The sequence below is a fragment of the Micromys minutus genome (genome assembly GCF_963924665.1).
Source record: "Micromys minutus genome assembly, chromosome: 16".
NCBI lineage: Eukaryota > Metazoa > Chordata > Mammalia > Rodentia > Muridae > Micromys > Micromys minutus.
In genome coordinates this window covers 14,599,606-14,622,269 of record NC_137985.1, presented here as the reverse complement: position 1 = coordinate 14,622,269, position 22,664 = coordinate 14,599,606, and the positions used below count along the sequence as shown (strand labels likewise).

The window sequence follows — 22,664 nt, the reverse complement described above, 5'->3', positions numbered from 1 at the left end:
CATACTTCTGTACTTCTCCTCATTTGCTAGGTTGTTCTTTGTCTCTTTGATATTTCCCCCTTACACACACACACACACACACACAGAGAGAGAGACAGACAGAGAGGAGGGGGGGAGAGAGACAGAGACAGAGACAGAGACAGAGAGCAATCCTACCCAGTCATCTATCATCTTTCCTAGATAACTGTCTATCCACTGTATACCAACCTACTGTACAACCACCCACCCATGTATTAAGTATGTATATATGTATGTGTGTGTGTGTGTGTGTGTGTGTGTGTGTGTGTGTGTGTGTACATGTGTGTGTCAATTCATCTAACTATTTATTACATACATTCAATCATCTACTGATCTCTCTTGCATTCATTTCTTTTCTCTGTCTTTTGTTTGTGCATCTACCTAGCCATATGTACATGTATCCATTCATTCATCACTTATGCATTTGGCTATCCACCCACCATTCAATCATGAAACTATTTACCATCTTGCCTAGACACCAACATCCACCTACCTATTTACCTACCCATTAATTCAAATGTTTATCCTAAAACCCATCCATTTGTGCACTCACTCTACCAGTCATTGTGTTCATTTCATGTTTTTATCCTTCCTTCCTTTGTTACTTCCACTCCTTAAATTATTATCCATCCATTTTTCTTTCTATTTATTTATTTAGCAATATAATTATTGTCTTCCAATTAATTTGTTCTCCTTTATCAGCCATTCTCCAGCCAACCACTGTTATTATATGAGTTACTTTCACTCACAGGTTTTTTTCAGCACTACCACCAACCACTGTGATTTCAATTTCTTTTGTGTATTATCTACCTACACATGTTTGTTTTTATCTTCCTTAGACTACGGCTGCACCAGCATCTCTAACTATATGGGAATTTGTCTGTCCCGAATATTCCTTTTTACAGATCCTGAAACAACCACTCTGATGCCTTATTCATCAATATTTGTAGAAACAGAAACCACCACAGGTACTAAAAAATCTATTTATATCTTTATAAGATTCCTTTTCTCACACCTCCAACACCTCACTTCTATATGAGACCTACACACAAGTTGATGGGGAACCTAGTGTCATAAACATCATTACAGACACAAAGATTACAGTAGCAAATTAATCAGTTGCACAGCCTCACACAACCATGAGTACTGGAAGCAAAACTGATATTTACAGTACAATGAGGAAGTAGCTTCAGTTATCAGCTCACATGATAGAAAAAGTAAAATCATTCTAGAAACTTTTCTTTTGTTCTGTTTTTTTAAATTTTATTTTAAAAAACAAAGATAAAAAATAAATTTTAAACATTTTTGCATAAATGTATACAGATACAATTGTGTCAGTGCTTGGCTTTTTTTTTTTCTTTTTTTTAAGGTTTGATACTCTGCATCAAGGTCTTACTAGTTACAATGAGCAAAAAGTACATGTAAAACAGGATGTAAACTGGAATTAGTCAACGTTTTCTGGGTGTGTAAGGATTGAGCATGACAGTTTTTTGTTTGTTTGTTTCTTTCTTTTGTTTTGTTTTTTTTCTTGAACTTCACACAGTCTGTGAGTTGTTTCTGGGGCACTCCGAGCCTCTGGGGTTAGCATCCCAATATTAGTGACTGCATATTATGTCTGTTCTATTGTGACTGGGTTATCTCACTCAGGATGATATTCTCTAGATGCAACCATTTTCTTAAGAATTTGGTTAAGTCATTGTTTCTGAAGGCTGAGTAGTACTCCATTGTGTAAATGTACCACAATTTTTATATCCATTCATCTACTGAAGGACATCTGGGTTCTTTCCAGCTTCTAGCTATTATAAATAGAGCTGCTATGAACATTGTGGTGCATGTATCTTTCTTGTATATTGGAGTGTCTCTGGGGTATATGCCCAGAAGTGGAATAGCTGGATCTTCAGGTAGTACTATGTCCAATTTTCTGAGAAATCATCAGACTGATTTCCAGAGTGGTTGTATCAGTTTACAACACCAACAACAGTGGACAAGTGTTCCTCTTTCTCCACAACCTCACCAGCATCTGCTGTCATCTGAGTTTTGGATCTTGGCCAATCTGACTGGTGTGAGGTGGAATCTCAGGGTTGTTTTGATTTGCATTTCCCTGATGGCTAAGGATGTTGAGCACTTCCTTAGATGTTTCTCAGTCATTCCTTATTCCTCAATTTAGAACGTTTTGTTTAGCTCTGTACCCCATTTTTTAATAAGGCTATTTGATACTCTGGTGTCTAGCTTTTTGAGTTTTTTGTATACCTTGGATATTAGACCTCTATCTGATGTGGAGTTGGTAAAGATCTTTTCCCATTCTGTTGGCTGTCGTTTTGTTTTCTTAACAATGTCCTTAGCCTTACAGAAACTTTGCAATCTCATTAAGTACCATTTGTTAATCTTTGACCTTAGAGTTTGAGCCATTGGTGTTTTGTTCAGAAAATTGTCTTCTGTGCCTATGTGTTCTAAGGTTTTCCCTACTTTATCATCTGATAGTTTCAGTGTATCTGGTTTAATGTGGAGATCTTTGATCCACTTACACTTGAGCTTTGTACAAGGAGATAAGAAAGGGTCCATTTTCATTCTTTTGCATGTTGTGTGCCACTTGGTCCAACACCACTTGTTGAATAGGCTGTCCTTTTTCCATTGAATGTTTAGGGCTCCTTTGTCAAAAATCAGGTGACCATATACATGAGGGCTCATTTCTGGATCTTTTATTCTATTCCATTGATCCACATGCCTATTTCTGTAAAAGTACCATGCAGTTTTCAGCACAATTGCCTTGTAATATAGCTTTAGTTCAGGGATACTGATTCCCGCAGATGTTTTCTTGTTTTTGAGGATGGATTTCGCTATTCTATGTCTTTTGTTGTTCCAGATGAAATTGCACATTGATCTTTCCAACTTAATGAAGACCTGGGTTGGAATATTGATGGGGATTGCATTGAATCTGTAGATTGCTTTTAGTAGGATGGCCATTTTTAGAGTGTTGATCCTTCCAATCCATGAGCATGGGAGATCTTTCAATTTTCTGAGATCTTCCTTGATTTTCTTCTTTAGGGGTTTGAAGTTCTTGTCATACAGGTCCTTTACTTGCTTAGTTAGAGTCACAACAAGGTATTTCATAGTTTTTGTTACGATTGTGAAGGGTACCTTTTTCCTAATTTCTTTCTCCACATGTTTGTCCTTTGAATATAGGAAGGCTACTGATTTGTTTGAGTTAATTTGGTATCCAGCCACTTTGCTGAACTTGTTTATCAGCTGTAGGAGTTCTCTGTTGGAATTTGTGGGATCACTTAAGTACACTATCATGTCATCTGCAAAGAGTGATGTTTTTACTTCTTCCCTTCTGATTTGTATCCCCTTGATCTTCTTTTGCTGTCTAATTGCTCCAGCCAGGACTTCCAGGTAGGGGGAGAGTGGGCAGCCCTGTTGAGTCCCTGATATTAGTGGGATTGCTTCAAGTTTCCCACCATTAAGTTTGATGTTGGCTGTTTGTTTGCTGTATATTGCTTTTATTATGTTTAGATATTGACCTTGGATTCCTGTTCTTTCCAGGACTTTTAACATGAAGGGGTGTTGGATTTTGTCAAATGCTTTCTCAGCATCTAGTGAGATGACCATGTGATTTTGTTCTTTGAGTTTGTTTATGTGGTGGATTACATTGATGGATTTCCTTTTATTAAACCATCTCTGCATCCCAGGGATGAAGCCTACTTGGTCATGATGAATGATCATTTTGATGTGTTCTTGGATTCAGTTTGCAAGGATTTTGTTGAGTATTTTTGCATCAATGTTCATAAGTGAGATTGGTCTGAAGTTCTCTTTCCTTGTAGGGTCTTTGTGTGGTTTAGGAACGAGGGTTATTGTAGCCTCAAAAAATGAGTTAGGTAGTATTCCATATGATTCTATCTTGTGGAATAGTTTGGAGATTATTAGTGTTGTGTCCACAATAAATGTCTGATAAAATTCTGGACTGAATCTGTCTGGACCTGGGCTTTTTTTGGTTGGGAGGTTTTGATGACTTCTTCTATTTCTTTAGGTGTTATAGGGTTATTCAGATGGTTTACTTGGTCCTGGTTTAACTTTAGGATCTTGTATCTGTCTAGGAATTTATCCATTTGCTCCAGATTTTCCAACTTTGTGTAGTCTAGAAATTTTTCAAACTAATGTAAATCTCTCATTACAAGAAGAGATTCAGCTAAGTAATACATAAAGTATTACTAGAAATGATTCCAACAATGGTGGATTATTGACCTAGCAAAGTGTAAAATACTATGAGAGTTGAAATAAATTTGGCTCTCATGGAGCATGTATTTCATCTTCTGATATAACCTTATATTTCTTATCCAGACTTCATAAAACATGATGGTAGGTCTAGATGGATGATCACCCAAACCTAAAATGTTACAAGAATCCAGACTTAAATGGCATTAAATGAAAAATCAGAAACTGAAATGATTCAAACCAGACACTGAAACTACTCAAAATTTGTGAGTTGTAGTAGTGATGGAGTAGTCCAAGTAATATTTTCTTATCAGACCATTTCTCTAAAGTTCACCATAGAAAAAATCCTTTAGATATTATACCTTATGTGTATTGTAGGGTGATAGATAGCATGGATGAGTGAAGGTATGGTCATGATGTGGAAGTACACAAAAAGTATGTTAGGAACATTCAGAAAGGTGAATAGGTGTGTCATAGAGATGAAATATTAAAGTTGTACCTTGGGTGAGTACATTGGTAGATACTAAGACACCAGTGTGATGCCAGATAAGCCCTTAGTGGTACCTCTTTTTCCATTACTTTATTAGATAGTCTCTGTACTAACATTTGAAATGTTATTCCCTTTCCCTACCCTGCTCTCATCTCCCCTTGTCTTCATGAAGGCGCACTTGCTACTAATCACCCTCTCCAACCCATTGCCTTGGATTCCCCTACATTGATAAAACATGCCCTCCCTGGACCAAAGACCTCTTCTCACATTGATCTGAGACACTGCTATCTTCAGTTACATATGGAACTGAAGCCATAGGTCTCTCGGTGTATGCTCAATGGTTGAAAATTGTGGAAGGTTTGGTTGGTTGATAATGTTCTGCCCAAGAAGTTGCATCCCCTTCCAGATCCTTCAGTCCTTTCTTTAGCACCTTCATTGGTGTCTCTGTGTTCAGTCTGATGGTTAGCTGCAAACATGGGCAGCTGTGTCTCTAGGACTCTGGCAGAGCCCCTGAGGAGGCATCTATATCTAGTTTCATCTAGTAAGTACCTCTTGGCATAAGCAATAGTGCTTGTGTTTGGTGGCTGCATATGGGATGGATCCCCAGATGAAGCAGCCTCTGAATAATCTTTTTTTCAATGCCTGTTGCATATTTCCTTCCTTGACTGTGTTGTTCTCCCTTGTAAGGAAGACCAAAGCATCCCCATTTTGGCCTTCCTTCTTTTGGGCTTCATAAGGTCTGAATTGTTTCTTGGGTGTTCAGAGTTTTTGGGGCTAGTATCTGCTTATCAATGAATGTATAACATGGGTGTTCTTTTGTACCTGGGTTATCTCACTCAGGATGATAGTCTCTAGTTCCATCCATTTGCCTATGAATTTCATGAAGTCGCTAGGTTTTTGTTGTTGTTGTTGTTGTTGTTGTTGTTGTTGTTGTTGTTGTTGTTTTGGCTTTTCATACAGGCTTATATATTCTCAATCCACAAATTCTCTACACAAGATTACATCAAATAGACAAAGACACAAACTGCCCTTCTATATGAGATATTAAACCTGTAAAATCCTTAATGTTCATAGCTTGTTAACACCAATAAATCCCACCTGGATCCAGCTGGTCCTTGAGTAAGAGGGCAGAGGTTAGAGTTTGTGGCAACATGAAGTCATTGTTTCTAATAGCTGAGTAGTATTCCATTGTGTAAATGTACCACATTTTCTGTATCCATTTCTCTGTTGAAGGACTTCTGGGTTCTTTCCAGCTTCTGGCTATTATAAATAAGACTGCTCTAAACATGGTGAAACATGTGTCCTTGTTATATGTTAGAGCATTTTTAGGGTATATGCTCAGGAGTGGAATAGCTGGGTCTTCAGGTAGTACTATATCCACTTTTCTGTAAAACCACCAAACTGCTTTCCAAAGTGGTTGTAACAGCTTAAAACCCTACCAACAGTGAAGGAGTGTTCCTCTTTCTCCACATCCTTATCAGCATCAGCTGTCATAGGAATATTTGATCTTAGCCATTTTGACTGGTGTGAGGTGAAATCTCAGGGATCTTTCAATTTTTATTTTCCTAATGACTAGAGATGTTAAGCATTTCTTTAGGTGCTTTTGAGCCATCTGGTATTCTGTTTAGCTCTGTATCCTATTTTTAATAGAATTGTTTGATTCTCTGTAGACTAATTTTATGACTTCTTTGTATATATTGGATACTAGCCCTCTATCAGATGTAGGATTGGTAAATCTTTCCCAATCTGTTGGATGATGTTTTGTCTTCTTGAGAGTGTCCTTAGCCTTACAGAAGCTTTGCAATTTCATGAGGTCCCATTTGTCGATTCTTGATTTTAGAGCATAAGCCACTGGTGTTCTGTTCTGGAAATTTTCCCCTGTGCCTATGTGTTATAAGCTCTTGCCCAATTTCTCTTCTAATAGTTTAGTGTACCTGGTTTCATGTAGAGATCTTTGATTCACGTGCACTTAAGCTTTGTGAAATTAGACAAGTAAAAATCAATTTGCATTATTCTGCATGCTGAATGCCAGTTGAACTAGCACCAATTGTTGAAGAGGTTGCCCTTTTCCATTTTTCTGTAAAATGTTTTTAGCTCCTTTGTCAAAGAACAAGTGACCAAATGTGTGGGTTCATTTCTGCATCTTCAATTCTGTTTCATTCATCTACCTGCCTATTTCTGTAACAATACCATGCAGTTTTTATAACAATTGCTTTGTAGTATAACTTGAGGTCAGGGATAGTGAGTCTCCCAAAAGTTTTTTTATTGTTAATAATAGATTTTTGCTATCTTAGGATTTTTGTTATTCCAGATAAATTTGCATATTGCCCTTTCTAACTCTATGAAGAATTGACTTGGAATTTTGGTGGAGATTGCATAGAATCTGTAGATTCAGTGTGGTTTAGGTATGAGCATAATAGTGGCTGCAAAAAAAAATGAGTTGGGTAGTGTTCCTTCTGTTTCTATTTGGTGGAATAGTTTGGAAAGTATTGATATGAGGTCTTCTATGAAAGTCTGATAAAATTTTACACTGAACCCATCTGGTCCTGGGCTTTTTTTTTTTTTTTTTTTTTTTTTTTTTTTTTTGCTTTGGAGACTTTTGATGACTGCTTCTATTTCTTTGGGAGTTATGCGATGGTTTAAATGGTTTATCTGATCCTGATTTAATTTGGTATCTGGTATCTTTCTAGAAAATTGTCCATTTCCTCTAGATTTTCCAGTTTTGCTTAGTACAGGCTTTTGTAGTAGGATCTGATGATTTCTTGAATTTCCTCTGTTTCTGTTGTTATGTCTCCCCTTTCATGTCTGATTTTGTTAATTTAGATACTCTCCCTGTACCCTCTAGTTAGTCTGGTTCACGGTTTATCCATCTTGTTGATTTTCTCATAGACAGAGAAACTGCTTTTGTCAATTCTTTGAATACTTCTTTTTGTTTCTACTTGGTTGATTTCAGCACTGATTTGATTATTTCCTGCTGTCAACTCCTTTAGAGTGTATCTACTTCTTTTTGTTCTAGAGCTTTCAGCTGTGCCATCAATCTCCTAGTATATGGTCTCTCCAGTTTCTTTTGTGAGGCACTTAGAGCTATGAGTTTTTCTCTTAGTACTGCTTTCATTGCATCCCATAAGTTTGGGTGTGTTATGCTTTCATTTTCATTACGTTCTAAAAAATACTTAATTTTTTAAATTTCATCCCTGACCATGCTATCACTGAGTAGAGCATTGTTCAGCTTCCATGTGTATGTGGACTTTTTAATTGTTTTTGTTCTTATCAAATAGCAGCCTTAGTCCATGGTGATCTGATAGGATGCATGGAAGTATTTCAATCTTATGTCTGTTGAAGCCTGATTTGTGAGTGCCTATGTGGTTACTTTTGGAGAAGGTACTGTGAGATGCTGAGAAAAAGGTATATTCTTTTGTTTTAGGATGGATTGTTCTGTAGATGTCTGGTGATTCTACTTGGTTCATAAGCTCTGCTAGTTTCACTGTGTCTCTGTTCAGTTTCTGCTTCTGTGATCTTGCTATTAATGAGAGTGGGGTGTTGAAGTTTTCTACTTTTATTGTGTGTGGTGCAATATATGCTTTGAGCTTTAATAGGGTTTCTTTTATGAATGTGGGTGCCCTTGTATTTGGAGCACAGATGTTCAGGATTGACAGTTCATCTTAATAGATTATTTTCTGTGATGACTAAAAAGTGTACTCCCTTCTCTTTTTTGATAGCTTTTGGTTGAAAATCTATTTTGCTTGATATTAGAATGGCTACTCCAGTTTCTTTCTTGGGACCATTTACTTAGTTTTTTCTCGCCCTTTTACTCTGAGGTAGTGTCTGCCTTTGTCTTTAAGATGAGTTTCCTGTATGTAGCAAAATGCTGGATGCTGTTTACATATCCAGTCTGATAGTCTTTTATTGGGGAATTTAGTTCATTGATGTTAAGAGATATTAAGAAATAGTGATTGCTTTTTCCTGTTATTTTTGTTGTTAGGGGTAGACTTATGTTTGTGTGCTTTTTGTCTTTTGGTTTTCATGATTATTTTCTTGCCTTCACTAGGGTGTAGTTTTCCTCTTGTGTTGAATTTCCTATCTGTTACCTTTGTAGGGCTGGATTTGTGGACAGATACTGTATAAATTTGGTTTTTTCCTGGAATATCTTGGTTTCTCCATCTATGGTAAATGCAAGTTTTGCTGAATATAGTAACCTATGCTGGCATTTGTGTTTTCTTAGGGTCTGTATGTCATTTGTCCAGGATCCTCTACCTTTCACAGTTTCTCTTGAGAAGTCCCATGTAATTATGATTGGTCTGCCTCTATATGTTACTTGTCCTTTTTCCCTACTGCTTTTAGGATTCTTTTTTGTTTGTTTGTTTGTTTTGAACATTCTTTATTTTGACTATTATGTGTAAGGAGGTGTTTCTTTTCTGGTCCAATCTATTTGGAGTTATGTAGGCTCATGTTATGTTCTTGATTATCTTATTCTTAAAGGTAGAGAAGTTTTCTTCTATGATTTTATTGAAGATATTTACTGTGCATTTTAGTTAGGAGTCTTAGTCCTCTTCTATACCTATTATCCTTAGGTTTGGTCTTTTCATTGTGTCCTGGATATCCTGGATATTCTGGGTTAGGAGCTTTTTTGGCTTTTGCATTTTTTTCTGACTGCTGTGTCAAAGTTTTCTCTGTTGTCTTCTGTCCCTGAGATCGTCTCTTCCATCACTTGTAGTCTGTTGGTGATGCTTGGATCTATGACTCCTAATTTCTATGTCTTCTAACTCCAGGGTTGTCTCTTTTGTGATTTCTTTATTGTTTCTATTTGCATTTTAAATTTCTTTTCCTGTTTGTTGGGGTTTCCTGTAGTTCTTTGAATAATTTTTGTATTTTTTAAGGGCTTCTCTTTGTTTACATATGTTCTCCTTGTTGTCCTGTAATTGTTTAAGTGAGTTATTCATGCGCTTCTTGAAGATCTCCATCATCATCACAAAGTATGATTTAAAGTCTAAATCTTGTTTCTTTGATGTGTTGGGAAATCCACTACTTGCCGTGGTGGGAATGCTGGGTACTGATCTTGCCAGGTTGTCTTGGTTTCCACTGCTTAAGTTCTGTGTTTTCCTCTTGCCAACTTGTTATTTGTGATTATAGGTGATTTTGTCTCTTACTGGAGCTTGTTTTTCCTGTGGGTCTGAGGGTCTGTAAGCTCAGGAAGAGGATTGCTTCCAGGTGTTCAGATCTTTTCAGGAAGGCAGTCAGTTCTGATGGCAGTGACTCAGTTCTGTCTCCATGGGCTCAGGTGGAACGAGTACTTGTGAGGCTGTTCTGAGAGCTCAGCCTTCTGTGTGCAGGTCCTGAGTCTTGATGATGGTCACCTGACTCTCTCTCTCTGGGCCGAAAAGAACCCGATCCCAAAGTGCACCAAGTTATCTGTGCTCTGCACGTTCCTGGAGTTCCCTCTAAGGATAGCCAGTGGGGATGTGAGGCAGGCTCACTGTATGCTCATGGGAGAGAGCACTTGTGAGTCTGTTCTGGGAGCTCAGTCGTCTGGTTGCAGGTCCTGTCTTCTGATGGTGGTCCATGATACTTCCTTTTATCTTTCAGCTGCTGGGCATCACTTAAAGACCATAACAGTCAGCTTTACCATTTCCAATCTTCCATATTCAGCACATATGAACAATGACTCAGCTGTGTTCAACTCCACTGAGACTCTTCTGAAGCACCTAGTAAGATCCTCATAACAGTAGCTTCACTTTGACAATCCCATACACCCACTCTATCCAAATCTTATTTCCCTTTTTTTCCTCCTCAGCTTGAACCCTTGCTCCATAATGGTTCTTTCAACTCCAGTTGCAGACTGGATTCCCTCAGGTGAGTCCACTTTCTGTCCATTCTCCAAGAATCTATTATGGTAACCCTTTGCTTGTTCCTTCTCCTTTCTGGTCCTTATTTATTTTGCAATCTTTCTAAAATCTATACTCTCTTTTTAGGCCTGAAAAAAACAAAACAGCTACTTCTATAGAAGCCATCTGCACCTACTACCATGATGTTGCAAATTCTGGGATTGACATCCAGGAACTGTACTCTGAGCTGAGCCATCTTACCTATGGAATTACCCAGTTAGGCAACTATACAGTGGACAAAGAGAGTCTTTATGTCAATGGTGAGCATGATCTGTCCAATGTCCCTGTAAGATCCTTTATTTTTTTCTCTGTCTATCAATAATTTTGATATTACTGTCTAGACCACTTGATTCTGTTTTAGTGCCTTGTTTCGGGAACTCAAGAAGACCTTGTTCAAAGAACTCAAGAAGACCAACCTAATATTCTGGTTAGGAGGTAGGGGCATATGGCCCTATTAGGTACAAAGTCAGCAAAAGGAAAAATATAAATACACTTGCCTAACTTTCTTCCTCCTTAATGTTGAATGTCTGAATATATTCCAGTGTTTATGATACACACATTTATTTATATGTGGTTTTGGTACCCTCACTAACCATATAAATAAACTTCCTTGCAGATAAATCCAGGCAATTTGCTTGATGACTCTAAGGCCTGTCAATTGTGAAGCCATTTTAACAATAAATTCGTTTAGTGAACAAGGAGATATTATGTATCTATATTATTCTGAAGTTTAAAAAAGCAAAGCACATAGCTGAAAAAGGACTTGCATGTTCCAACACTGAGTATGCACTGGTCTAAATATTGAAATGCTGTTTTTCATTTTTCTATTAATTAATTTATCTATTTACTTTATATTCCAGTCACAGCTTCCCCTCTTTTCTCTCCTCTCAGTCCCCCTTTCTAACATCACCTTCCTCACTATTTTTTCTCCCTTTCATCTCAGAAAGGTATGGCTTCCCATGGTAATCATCTCCAAGCTGCTTTTTATATTTAATCTGTTTCACTTGCAAGGATTTGGGTACAATTTCTATCATCTTTATTTTATATTCAGCACCCACATAAATCACACATTATGCCTAATACAACAAAAAGGTAACTTTCATCGTTATCTTTTTCTAATGTGAAATGAAGTAGAATAAAACATTTTGAAATTTTTACTTTTGTCTGTCTATACTATAGACATCAAACTAAAATGGAATTGTACACACAGTAACGGCTTAATAAGTGCCTTCTGAATGAATATGTTTTGGTAGGATAAAAGGGTAATGATGGTATATATTGATGTATATTATATTGGAAGTTATGAAAATATGTTTTGTAACAACCTATTGGGAACATGCTACAGATATGTGAAAAGATGAGTATAGTTAAAATACCAGAAAATTCTTCTCTAGGATGATTTAAGTCAGATCTAATAAGATGATTAAATGTTCAGTAATATATAGAAGGGTGGTGATAGGTCAAAATAGGCTGGATCCAATTTCTTTGCTCCCCCTTTCTCTTACATGTCTTATTTTCTAGGTTATAAAGAACCTCATCCGGAAGAACCTCCTACTAGTATGTATTAATTTACCTAAATCTGGGTTCCTACTTTACTCCTCATTTCTAAAGGAAAATTGCCCCCAAGTACAAGTCAATTTTTCCATTGAGGCCAAAATCTCAAGGGAATCCACTAGTCTCATTTCGAAACTGAATTTCTCATTTTAAATTTCTGCCGTTTCCAAATTCTTCTTCCTTGGATAACTATATTTGTAAAGCGTACCCTACCTAATTATGAAGTTTAATTTTGATAGTAACTCTGTAATTTATGTCTCCTAAAACAAAGTGCCAATATCAGGGGATAAATTATCAAGCTGCAATTTCTAAAGACTATTTAAATGTTTTGACAGAAATTGCCTACTTGCTCCTATTTTTTCTAATATGTATTGGTTCTTTGAGAGTTTTATACACTGAATTTGTGTTGCCCTTGCATCACTGAACATGCCTTACCAGGCTAGTCATCTTTGTAGTTCACAGGATTAATCACTGAGTAAGATTGGTGATTCTTCCTCCACTATCATACATAACAATTTCCAGTCCTCTGAACACGAGCCAGAAGGGGTAAAGCTTTCAGCTGAGCACCATATTTATTTCTCTATATGCTATGACCAAATGTGTGTCATTTTAAGCAATGTAGGTCTAACCAGCAAGTTCTAGAGAGTAACCAAAAGTTTTTGTAATAGCCAGTTCTATGAAACATCATTTGCCAACACTTCCAAAAGGAATCCTCTACTTCTGGTGATGAAGTTTTATTTGCCATTGTGTTGTATCTATTGAGGAATTGTCATCTCATTATCAGGAATTTTATTTAGATACTTTATATGTTTATATGTACATATTTTCGGAAGCTTCTACAGAAGAGGGTTCCATCTTAGGGTTAAATATCACTCCCTTTATTTTTCCTCTACCTGGTTATCCTAACTCATTCCACATTTTACACTTCCTGTTCAATTAATTCTTTTCAACATGTAATATCACCAAATTCTATCCAATAAACCATGCTATCTAAAAATTCAAAGCTAACATTCACAAATAATTGAAAATATATGTTGCTCATCTATCTGGCTCCAGATTTCCTCATTAACGGTGATTATTTTCAGCTTTATTCCTTTACCTGCACATTTCTTTTTTTAATTAGGTACATTTTTATTTACATTTGAAATGTTATTCCCTTTTCTGAATTCCCCTCTATACTCCTATTCCATCCTACTTCCTGCTGTTTCTATGAGAAGGTTCACCACCACCCCCCACAGCCCTCCCAGCCTCCTTGAAGTTACATTCCCCTACACCGTGGCATTGAGCTTTGGCAGGACCAAGGGCTTCTCCTCCCATTAATGCACAAGAAGGCCATCCTCTGCTTTATGAGCAGCTGGAGCCATTGGTCCATCCATGTATATTTTTTGGATACTGATTTATTTCCTGGGAGTTGGTTAGTATTGTTGTTCTTAAAGGGTTACAAACCTTCAACTCCTTCAATTTTTTCTCTAACTTCTCCACTGGGGACACTGTTCTAAATCCAGTAGTTGGCTGTGAACATCCTCCTCTGTATTTGTCAGACTCTGGCAGAGCTTCTAAGTAGACACCTATATCAGGGTCCTGTCAGCATGCACTTCTTGACATCCACAATATTGTCTGGGTTTGATGACATTACATGGGATAGATTCCTGCAGTCTCTAGATGACCTTTCCTTCAGTCTCTGCTTCATCCCAGGGAGGCAGGAATGGTTCAATATACAGAAATACATCAATGTTATTCACTATATAAACATACTCAGAGAAATAACTCACATGATTATCTCTCCAGATTTTGAGAAATTTTGGCAAAATTCAACACCCATTCATGTTAAAAGCCTTGGAAATGTCAATAATTCAAGACTCATACTAAAACATAGGAAAAGCAATATACCAATATACAGCAAACCAGTAGCCAGTATCAAACTAAATGGTGAAAAGCTTGAAGCAATCCCACTAAAATCAGGGACTAGATAAGGCTGTCCATTCTCTTCCTATCTATTCAATATAGTACTGGAAGTACTAGCCAGAGCAATAAGACAACAAAAGAAGGTCAAAGAGATAATAAATGGAGAGGAAGAAATTAAAATATCACTATTTGCAGATGACATGATAGTATAGTTAAGTGACCCCAAGAATTCCACCAGGAAACTTTTACAGCTGATAAACATCTTCAACAAAGTGGCTGGATATAAAATTACCTCAAACCAATCAATAGCTTTCCTCTACTCAAAGAAAAAGGCTCAGAAAAAAATAGAGAACTCAGACCCTTCAAAATAATCACAAAGAATATAAAATACTTTGGTATGAGGCTAACCAAGAAAGTGGAGGATCTATATGACAAGAACTTCAAGTCTTTGAAGAAGAAAATTGAGGAAGACCTCAGAATATGGAAAGATCTTCAATGCTCATAGATTGAAATGATTGACATAGTAAAAATGACAATCACGCCTAAGGCAGTCTACAGATTCAATAGAATCTCCATCAAAATTGCAACTCAATTCTTCATAGAGTTAGAAAACATTGTTTGCAATTTCATTTGGAATAATTTAAAAAAAAACAGGATAGCAAAAAAAACATTTTCAACAATAAAAAAATGTATAGGGTAATCACCATCCCTGACCTCATCTGTATTACAGAAAAATTCTGATAAGTCTGCCTGGTATTTGTACAGAGAGAGGCAGGTAGATCAATGGAATAGAATTGAAGACCCAGAAATGGACCAACCTCTTATAGTCACTTAATCTTTGATAAAGAAGCTAAAAAGATTCAATGGAAGAAGCACATCTTCTTCAACAAATGGTGCTGGGTAAACTGGCAGTAGCATGCAAAAGAAAGCAATTCAATCCCTTCTTATCTCCTTGTACAAAGCTCAAGTCCAAGTGGATCAAGGACCTCCACATAAAATCAGGTACACTGAAAACAATATAACAGAAAATGGGGACTAGCTTAGAACATATAGGCACAGGGAAATTTTTCCTGAACAGAACACCAATGGCTTATGCACTAACATCAGAAATAGACAAATGGGACCACACGAAATTTCAAACTTTCTGTAAGGCCAAGGACACTGTCAAAAGGACAAAACAGCAACCAACAGATTGGGAAAAGATCTTTACCAATCCTATATTTGATAGAGGACTAGTATCCAGTATATAGAAAGAACTCAAGAAGTTAGACTCTAGAGAATCAAAAAATCCTACTAAAAATGGTTTACAGAGATAAATAAAGACTTCTCAACTGAGTAATATAGAATGGCTGAGAATCAACTAAAGAAATGCACAACATCCATAGTCCTCAGAGAAATGCAAATCAAAACAGCACTAAGAGTCTACCTCACACCAATCAGAATGGCCAAGGTAAAAAACTCAGGTAACAGCAGATGCTGGTAAAGATGTGGAGAAAAAGGAACACTCCTCCACTATTGGTGGTGTTGTAAGCTTATAACACAACACTAGAAATCAGTCTGGAGATTCCTCAGAAAATTGTACATAGTACTACCTGAGGGACAAGTGATAGCATTTCTGGGCATAAACTCAAATATATTTCCACCATATAACAAGGACACATTTTTCACCATGTTTATAGCAGACTTATTTATAATAGCCAGAAGCTGGAAAGTACCCAGAGGTTCTTGAACAGAGGAATGGATACAGAAATTGTGGTACATATCCACAATGGAGTACTACTCAGGATTAAAAACACCTAGTTCAGGCTAGAGAGATGGTTCACTGGATAAGAGCACTGATTGCTCTTCCAGAGGTCCTGAGTTCAAAGACCAGCAACTACATGGTGGCTCACAATCAGCTGTAATGAGATCTGATGCCCTCTCCTGGTATGTCTAAAGACAAGAACAGTGTACTCACATATATAAAATAAATAAATCTTAAAAAAAAAACTCAATGACTTCATTAAATTTCAAAGCTAATGAATGGAACCTGAGAGCACTCATGGTATGTACTCACTTATGAGTAAATACTAGCTCAAAAGCTCAGAATACCCAAGAAATTACCCCAAGAAGTTATGAAGATCAAAAAGAATGAACACCTGAATATGAAAGCCTCAGTGCTTCTTAGAAGGAAGATCAAACCACTAGGGGGAGAAAATACAAGAACAAATAGAGAAGCAGGGATTAAAGAAAAGAACTACAGAAACTGCCTGACCTAGAGAACCACCCCTTATGCAGTCAGCAAACCCAAGCACTATTGCTGATGCCAAGAAATGTTTACTGGCCGAACCAGATATGGATGTCACTTCAGAGGCTCTGTGAGAGTCACATAGATACAGATGAGGATGCTTGTATCCGACCATCAGACTGAACACAAAAATCCTAATGAAATAAATACAGAACGGAATGAAGGAGCTGAAATGTTGGCAACCTCATGAAAAGAAGAACATCATCAACCAGCCAAGGCACTGAGCTGGAGAGGGTGATTGTGAGAACAAACACCAACATGGAAGCAAGATTCAAGGGAGCAGAGAGGGAGAGGGTGGGAAAAGATATAACATTTGAAATGTAAATAAAGCAAATATCCCATAAAACTGAAGGAAAAAGAAATAAAGTACAAACTGACAAGTAGACAGTGATAATGTTTATCAATGAAAGGTGTGTGAGTACATGAATGAAATCACAGAGGAAGCAGAGACAGACCAAACAAAGGAAAGACAAGAGAATAGACCTGAGAATTGATGCATGGGTGGTAGATGGATAGATACATGGAAGGAAGGATATGGAATTTGATTTATTCTCCTTTCTTATCTCTCTCCAGTTTCTCTTTGATTTGATTCTTCTTGAATATTGTTTAACCATCCTTTTATATATCCTTCCTTGCATTCATCCATTCATTCTTGTGATTTTCTATCTTCCTAAATCATCTCTGTTCTGTGTTCATTCTTTCTGATGATCACTAATCTCAGTATTTGCATTGATTATAGTCATAGATTGTTCACAATTCCACTCACACAATCACTCTTCAATTTTCTTGATAGTTCATCTACGAATAGTATTTCTGCTTTGGACCAAATATTTCTCCCACCTATGAACAGTCTTTGCTGTATGTAGAAAAGATAAGGCTTTCTAAGAAAAGTCCTCCCTGAATTGAATCTCTCAGGATAAGTAGGAACAATTGCAGATAAGGAGACCTTGAAATGTTTAAAATGACTATCATTTCCAACAGCTCCTGAGCCAGCCACCACTATGCAACCTTCTTCATCTACACCTTTGAAGCCAGAGCCTACCACAGGTATCTTGGAATCCCACTGCCTGCCTACTTCTTAAATCCTCTGTTTCAATCTTTCACCATGTGACTTTAAGATAGAGCTAGAAAACCATGATGTGAAGTCTAGGCTCAGGGTCATCTTCACAAGCACAAATATCAGATTAACAAAAATCATACGCTTGACTATAGTAACTAACATGTGTGTGAAACAAAGAGACTAATACAATATTTTGAATGCTTGTGGAGATGGTAACAACCATATAATATAAAGTAGAATGGGGAAAGATTTCTGAGGAAAATTCCTCTTAACCTGATTCTATTGGGATGAATAAGATTGATACAAATAAATGAGACATGATATATTCCTGGAAGCAGAAATTTCAATATAAGGGGTCAGTGTCAACTAACCATATAATTAATGAAAAGAATGAAGAGGACTTTTATTTAAATGAGTCATAATGCTAAACGTCTGGTACAGCTTTTATATGTCATGCTCAGCACTTACTGGGTCACAGTGTTAGACTCACAATATATGAGTCAATGATACTGGAAGTCAGCAGAAGAGATCTTGAATACTGTTTTAGTCTGTGTACTGCTGCTGTGATAAACCAAGTCTGAAGCAATTGCGCAAGTATGAATTTATTTCAACATGCACTCCATGTTGCAGTCTACAGTTAAGGAAAACTAAATAGGAACTTGGGGCAGAAACCAAGAGCAGATCATTGGAGAAGATTGCTTACTGCCATGCTTACAGGCTTATATCAGCTGGGTTTATTGCATAACTCAAGCCCACAAGCTTAGTGGTGGTACTGCTAACAGTTGATTGGGTCTTCTACATTAAATAGAAATCAAAAAAGTATCTCATAAAAATTCCCACAGACCAATCTGATGGAAGCAATTCTTCAGTTCTTTTTTCCAAGTGCAACTACGTGACAAGAAATAGTAACAAGTGTCAAATCTTTTCGGTTGAACTTGAGACTGAAAGTAGACATAAAACTATTGGTAGTAATAAACTATAAGCCATCCTATGAGAATTTTAATTCCAGAAAGACTCTCCTAGTACTCAGCAGAGGGAGAGAATCTGCAGGAAAATATTCTTTTCATAAGAATATTAGACCTGGGCTGTAGTGCAAAAGAGAATTATTGGGAAGAAGATTCAGAAAAGAGTTTATGTGTGGTATAGAGTTAGGAAGTTGTATAAATTCTGATCTGATTGGACACTATGGGATGTGGTGGGACTGTAAGAGAAACTAAGATGATGAGAATAGGATTTTACTCTGATATCATACAAATTCTTAGTTCTTTCTACATCTCTTCTTCTCACAACTATAGGGCACCATCTAAAGATTCTTACAATCAACTTCACCATATCCAACCTACCATATTCTCCAAATATGAGCAATGGTTCAGCTATGTTCAGCTCAACTGAGAGTGTTGTGCAGCACCTGGTGAGAACTTTATCCCAGTAGCCTATGACATATAATCTCATATGACTCCTTAATCAAACACTGTTTTCTTTTTCCTCCTCCTTCCTTCTCCATAGCTTGGTCACTTGTTCCAGAATGGTTCCTTCAATTCAAGTTGCAGACTGGATTCCCTTAGGTGAGTTCATTTTCTGTACATTTGCTAACAATTTCCATTGATTTTTTTTTTTCATTCCTTCTAGTTGTAATCTTCATTATAACTTTTCTAAAGTCTCTAGACTCTTCTCTCTCTAGGTCTAGGAAGAATGGGACAGCCACTGGTGTGAATGTCATCTGTTCCTACTACCATGACCCTGAACATTCTGAGATGGACATCCCAGGGCTGTACTTAGAGATGAACAATCTAACTTATGGAATCACCCAGCTTGGCAACTACTCACTAGACAAGGACAGTCTATATGTCAATGGTGAGTATTCTCTGTGGTGTGCTATAAGATATCCTCTGGTATTCTTTTTTTCATATACTTTCTTGTACCTGCAAATTTCCCTGAGCTTCAGATGAGATAGTACAAATGTCCTCTTTATGCTTGATCACTCAACATTCAGTTATTCTCAACACACTGAGTCAGCATTTTTGTTCAAACTATCTTTTATGACAAAGAAAATCTTGTATGATCATGGCTGAAAATATTTTAATACAAAGAAAAGCTTACATGATCAAAGTTAAAAATGGAAGTTTGATTCCATGTCTTATATCCCATAGATCTTAGGAAAGCATTTCCTTTTTAAGAGCAACACAGATCCAAGTATGTTTTTTAGGAGGTTTAGATACAGTAGATGAATTAAAACAAAACCAAAACCATTTTGAAGTAGTTGGTTACCCATAACAGTAACCTGCACATGCACATCTTACCTGGCCACTTGGTATAAAACAATAGTCCAATGTTTATTACTGGTAAAATAATTTGTTCTTTTTTTTTGTCCTAGTAGCCTGCATATTACCTTCACCAGTCAGCAGTTAACAGCTTCAAGTTTAGTTTACAATTTCTCTGAGTCTTATAATTGAAAGTGTTTAAATTTAATTTTTTCTCTATTATCCTCATTATAACAATAAGAACTGAAGTCAAGGAAAGGTGAATTCTCAACAATTTATTTCTAATTAGAGATTGATGGTTTGAGATTTCATTCATTCACTATATTTTGGAAACCACAATATAAATGTGCTGTTTTCTCACTCATAAAGGACATGACTTATATGTTTCATTATGTTGTCTACTCAAGAGTACCAAACATCTAAGCCAAACATTGAGCTTGGCACTAGAGAAAAATAATTTAAATATGCATTTTGTCCCAGGGAAAACTACAATGAGGTACAGACTTGTTTCAGCATTTTACTATTTAAATAGAAATGAAGAAAGCACAGGTAGAAAGTACTCAGTAAACTTCAGTGAGATGAGTAGATAGAGGCAGAGTAGAAGGGAAGATGATAGGGTGTGTACATAAATTGGACAGTGGGGCATAACAATAGATCTTAGAAGAGCTTCTTATTAAGAAGGTGCTCTAGAGGTAGTAATACAATGTTAGATCTGCCTGAAATGCCAAGAAATTCTTCTTTAGGAGGGCATTTATGTCAGATCTCAAAACAGGATTAGATGATAAATAATTATCATCCAAATTTGTCTCATGTGTGCCAAGACATGATGTGTGAGAACATGCTGCTCCGTCTTCATATAAGTGCCTTTGTGTTACAGGTTATAATGAACATGGTGTAAAAGAAGTTTATACAGGTATGTATCAATGTGCCCTATCTAGATGTTTGTCTGTACATTTCTCTTTATTGCTAAGAAAACTTGCCTAAGTATAAGCCAATCTCTTGATTGGAGCAAAGACTAACAGAAGAAAATTTGCTGTCCTTGGTCTCTTGGAATTTCAGTCCAAGTGTTAGATTTCTGATTTACTTTTTTCCATTCCTCTTGGATGAAGAAAGATGTTTATAGAAGCTTTGTCTATAGAATTATGGTTATGAGTTCATATGAAAAAACTGCAGTTTATGTCTTTTAATACATGTAATTTTTTCCCTAGGAGCTTCATTATCAAATTGAAATTTCTGATGGCCACTTAAGTGGTTTTGTTAAAAAGTGTGCATTCTCTTTTTCAGTAGTTCATTCCTCTTTGTAGCTATTTTATTTTTATTCTCTAATCATTTATCCTCAGACACTATATTTGCATCTTTCTACTCATCCATACAAAGACCTAATTATACATCCTCCTAGCCATTTTTTGTTCACTTTCATGTATTATCTTCATTCTTTCTGTTTTTCCTTCTATTGTTTATCTTTTAATCAATTTTCCCCTCCTGCATCTGCCTGCCAACATTTCTATCCATTTGCCCATGTATCCTTCATTAATTGATTCTTTGCTTTCTCTGCCTACCAACACATGGTTATAGCTAACTAATCAGCCAGCCATCTGGAAAAATAACCACCCATCTACACAGTACATATGTGTGCATCTATATACAAATCTGTCTTCTTCTGTCTCTATGACTACTCGGAATTATTTCTTTCTGTATTTTCCTCAACTGTATATCTGTCCACCCATCCATCCATTCACATATTATCTTATCCATCCACCTATGCACCTACTCATATGTAGACCCCTAACCTATATGTCTAACCATTTATCTATTAATTCGCCAGTCTATCTATCAATCAACCTATATACTTATGTCCAGTTATATTTTTTAGTATCTGTCCCACTCAACCTCTTTTATTATTTATAGCCATTTGTCCACTCATCAATCCTTCTGTGCATCCATCTATCCATTTATCCATCCATTCATCCATCTTTCAATATATACACCAACAACTATCTTCCTTTTATCACTCACACACACACACACACACACACACACACACACACACACACACTATTGTATGCACCCTTATGCCCATTTACTATCATGTTTATATATTTGCCTGTTCTTCCTTAGATCTTATCTCCCTTCCATCATTCTATTTTTATTCATGAATTTGTTTTGATTATCCACTGGTTTATCATCAAACTGAAAGTACTCAAATGTCCTTCCACACAGGGATGGATACAGAAATTGTGGTACATATCCAAAATGGAGTATTTCTCAGCTACTAAAAACTATGATTTGATTTCAGGCTGGAAAGCTGGCTCAGTGCTTAAGAGCACTGACTGCTCATCCAGAGGTCTTGAGTTTAAATACCAGCCACCACATGGTGGATAACAATCATTTGTAATGAGATCTGATGCTCTCTTCTTGTGTATCTGAAGAAAGGAACAGTGTACTCACATAAATAAAATTAATGAATCTTTTGAAAAAGAAAAAGCTTCATTTAATTCCAAGGCTAATGAATTGAACTTGAGAACACTTGTGGTATGTACTTACTTGTGAGTGGATACTAGCCCGAAATGCTCAGAATACCCACGAAATGACCCTGAGAACTTATGAAGCTCAAAAAGAATGACGACCTGAATGTAAATGCCTTAGTATTTCTTAGAAGGGAGATCAAAACACTCAGGGGAGGAAATACAAAGTCAAATAGAGGAACAGGGATTAAAAAAAGATCTCCAGAGACTGCCAGACCTGGAGAACAACCCCTTATGCAGTCAGCAAACCCAAGCACTATTGCTTATGCCAAAAAAGAGTTTACTGGCAGGAACCAGATATGGATGTCACCTCACAGGCTCTGCAGAGTCATATAGATACAGATGATGATGCTTGCAGCTAAACATCAGATTTAACACAGGTATCCTAATTAAATAGTTAGAGAAAAGATTGAAAGACCAGAAATGTTTGCAACCTCAGGAAAAGTAGAACATCATCAACCAGCCAAGGC

At 36.7% G+C, this 22,664-nt stretch overlaps 1 protein-coding gene across 1 annotated transcript in view; it reads left to right on the top strand.

Annotated features, from left to right (window-relative positions):
- Positions 1-22,664, top strand: part of LOC308430871 (uncharacterized protein) — a gene marked incomplete at both ends in the record, with an annotated part of 216,021 nt that overhangs the window by 148,685 nt on the left and 44,672 nt on the right. The window contains 10 exon segments of the mRNA XM_080930149.1: positions 924-986; positions 10,304-10,425; positions 10,512-10,570; positions 10,690-10,862; positions 12,124-12,159; positions 17,330-17,395; positions 18,704-18,819; positions 18,915-18,973; positions 19,090-19,262; positions 20,547-20,582. Coding sequence (XP_080786275.1) covers positions 924-986; positions 10,304-10,425; positions 10,512-10,570; positions 10,690-10,862; positions 12,124-12,159; positions 17,330-17,395; positions 18,704-18,819; positions 18,915-18,973; positions 19,090-19,262; positions 20,547-20,582 — 903 coding nt within the window.